The 3,264-nt window shown below is 58.6% G+C and overlaps 1 protein-coding gene across 2 annotated transcripts in view; it reads right to left on the reverse strand.

Moving 5' to 3' along the window:
* SYDE2 (synapse defective Rho GTPase homolog 2) overlaps nucleotides 1-2,049 on the reverse strand; it is a 54,296-nt gene extending 52,247 nt beyond the window's left edge. For both annotated transcript variants that reach the window (XM_040470825.1, XM_040470826.1), the window contains exon 1: nucleotides 639-2,049. In XM_040470825.1, coding sequence (XP_040326759.1) covers nucleotides 639-1,935 — 1,297 coding nt within the window. In that variant the 5' untranslated portion in view covers nucleotides 1,936-2,049. The remainder of the gene's footprint in view (nucleotides 1-638) is intronic.
* Nucleotides 2,050-3,264: the final 1,215 nt, after the last annotated feature.

Below are 3,264 nucleotides of genomic sequence, written 5' to 3' on the forward strand. Positions count from 1 at the left end.
TTTTTTTTTTTCTTTTGTTGTTGTTGTGGAAGGAAGAAGGGAGGAAAGGTGGAGAGGTGAAGTACATGAAATCCTAGTGACTAAAAAGAAATTTTGGTTGGTAGTTTGGTTTGTTTTTGGGTTTGGTTGTGTGTCAGTTGTGTGCACGCGGGCCTGGGAGAGAGACGGAAAAGAAAAAAGAAAACGTGTAATGAGTAAAATGACAGTTTATGAAGCCCATAAAGTCTCCCTTGAATCAAATTCAAATTCACAAACTCCACAAAGTCTACGGATTTGCCTAGAGCCACAAAGAATAAAAATGAAGGCAGCACCGCCCAACTCTGTACAAAAAGCGTGTGATGAACTTAACCTTTACTCAGTGTAGTATTCAGGAGTATGCACGCCGCTTTATGGAAGAAAAAACAAAAACCCCAAATTCCTCATGCCACTGTCTTTTAAGGGGAGGGGGGAGACAAAACAAGCGAATGCGTTATACTAAGTAACCTGGTGCATTCAGCTGCCACTTACGTGTCACTTAGTTTGGCACCGGCACGTACCTGTCTGCAAATGCATACCTTTTTCTTGTCTCTTAAGACAGAAGCCCAGTTGGTAAACATTAAGACTCAAAGAGTTAGCATTCTGATCGCAAAGTATCCTACCTGTTAGCGTAATTCTTTGGTCTGGAGGCACGGAGAGGACTTGGCTTTCACGCATTTTCAAGGCGCCCAGATTTGGAGGGTTCGCCTGCGCTCCAGAGATTTTGGGGGATGTCCCACGGGAGCGACCCTTCATTCCCAGGGACAGCAGACGTCCTTTGTACATCCACTTCTGCAGCTTCTTGACTGTCACCGCAGGAGGCTTGAGGAAGGGAAGCCCCTCCTGGCCATCTCCTTTGCGGCTGCGTGCCACAGCTGACCCCGCAGGATCCCTGAAGGGGCTTCCCGTGGAGCGGCCGGGGTCCTTGGAGCAGGGAGGCCGGAGGCCGGAGGGGGCCGCGGCCGGGGCGCTGCCTCCGCTCCAGCCGTCCATCCCGCCTCCACGTGGCGGGGGCTTGTCCAGGTCCCCGCGCGCGCTGCACCTGATCCAGCTGTCGCTCGGCCACCGCTGGAAAGAAGGAGGCTTGGCACCCACCCGGAGGCTCTCGAGGCTTCTGCTGCAGGACAGCCGCATCCGAGGAGTCCGCAGGCGGCCTCCCCCCGACTCCCGCGGAGGAGACCGGGGCGGAGACACCTGCTGCCAAGGGCGGCCACCGCCTCCCCGCTGCCAGTCTCGGGGGCAGGCTCGGCGGTCCGCAGCGCCGCAGGGGGAAGGCGGCTGGCCCAGAGCCCGGGCTCCCACAAGGCAGCCGCGATCCGCCCAACCCCTGTCGTCCCGCCGCGCGCCCGAGTCAGGGGGCAGGTCGTGCATGGCCTGGATCAGCAGATAATAGGCCTCTCGCAACTGGGTCTGCAGCCTGCCTGTCTCCAGGCGGCCGCCCTCCGCCCCCGGGGAGGAGCCCGCCGCCGGGGGAGGCGGGGGCCACCGCTCCGCCTCCGCCCCCTCGGGCTCGGGCGCCGACTGGGAGCCGCCGGGCACGTTCTCATAGTAGTCGGCGTCGTCCTCTCCGCTGCCTTCGGAGCCCGGCGGGGCGCGTAGAGAGGCGCGAGTGAGCCCGCCACCCGAAGAGACGGCCTCCTTCCCGCCGCGCGGCCGAGGCCCGAGCGCTCCCCACCGCTCCGGGCGCCCTCCCGGGACCCGAGCCTCGAGGCCCCACGCCTGAGGCGACGGCGGGGGCCGCTCCAGGCTCGGCCGGGCTCCGCCGGCGTGCTCGCACGAGGAGGCGTCCGGGGCTCCCTCGGCTACCACGGAGGCCGCCACCGTAGCTGCAGCCGCCGCCCGGAGCCCGAGCCCCCCGGCGGCGCGGGGACTCCGCCTCCCACGGAGCCTGGACAGCGTCCTCCTCAGAGGGTCCGCCATCCCCTCCGCCTCAACAGCCAGGCTCGCCCCCGCTGCGAGAGGAGGACGGAGCCCTGTTGGGGAAAAATCTGCGCTCGCGGAGGCGGCGGCGACGACGGCGGCTCCCCATGACCGGCGCTGGCCCTCGCGGGCTCCTCACATACTTGGCATAACTCTGCCGCGGGAAGGGGTGGGGGAGGGCGGCGGCGCCGCAGAGCGCATGCCCCGGAGCCTCGGGCCGCGACGGGACGCGCAGTCTGCGGGCGGCTGCGCTGCGTTCCCTGGGTGGGCGCGCGGCGCTCGGCGTGCGGCGGGGCGGAGGGCAGGGCAGGGAGGCCCGAGAGAGTGAGCTAAAGTAGACGCGGGGAGGCAAGGGGAAGCGCACGGAGCGCGCTACGGTCGGAGCGTTGGGGAAGGGGGGTAACAGTGAGAGGTGAGGCAGAAAAAGAACGAGCAGGCAGGTGAGTCTGGGCTGGAAGCCTGCAAAGTTTTGGAGAAAGGGAAAGTGCTCTCCTAGCTGCCACCCCGTCGCCTTCACCACCCTCCCTCCCCACTGCCACCAGTGCACGAGACGTGTCTATTACAGCAAGTTCTAGCTTGAGAGAAAACAAGGATGGGTTTGACGGACCCGGTGTGAGTACAGGTGTATCTCACTTAGTGTAATGTGTTCTAGAAACGTTCCAAATCATTTTAATGACCCCGGGAGCTAGCTATTTAAAGGAAATTTGCAGCGAAATTCAGTTAAGAAGAATCCTTTTGTCCAAAATATCGCCACACGTGTGTCCCTATTTTTCTTTTTTTAATGAATGCATGCTAACACAATTCTGATTATCAACCAAAAATAGTGGCCCCCCCCCCCCATCACCCTGCTAACGCTGCATTTTAATTAAACTTGGTTGAGAAACGATTGGGTTGAAATTGGGAAACAACTTTATTTGGAAATACCAATTCTCTCTCAAAAACATTAAATCCTGTATTCTGTGTTAACTCCGAGTACCTTGAGTTGCCACAGATGAATGGACCTATCCCTGATCGGGAAGAATCAGGGTTGCTATCACCCCTGATTTCAGTTACATTTTTTAATGTTTACATATTAGAAAGGGCCTTTGTCTGAGCAGCTCATGAGTGTACTCCTAACTCCCAGCACAGTACCTGCACATAATAAGAACTCAAGAAATGTTTGTTGAATAAATGAATGCTTGCATAGCTAAATAATAGCATTTAGTCCTGGGGCACCTGGCTGGCTCAGTCCATAGAGCATGGAACTTTCAGTGTGGTGGGTTGGAGCCCCACGCCCCACGTTGAGCATAGAGATTGCTTTAAAAAAAGAAGAAATAGTTCTAACCCCAT

Source organism: Herpailurus yagouaroundi, unplaced genomic scaffold (assembly GCF_014898765.1).
Source record: "Herpailurus yagouaroundi ecotype Mexico unplaced genomic scaffold, PumYag 77, whole genome shotgun sequence".
Classification (NCBI taxonomy): Eukaryota; Metazoa; Chordata; class Mammalia; order Carnivora; family Felidae; genus Herpailurus; species Herpailurus yagouaroundi.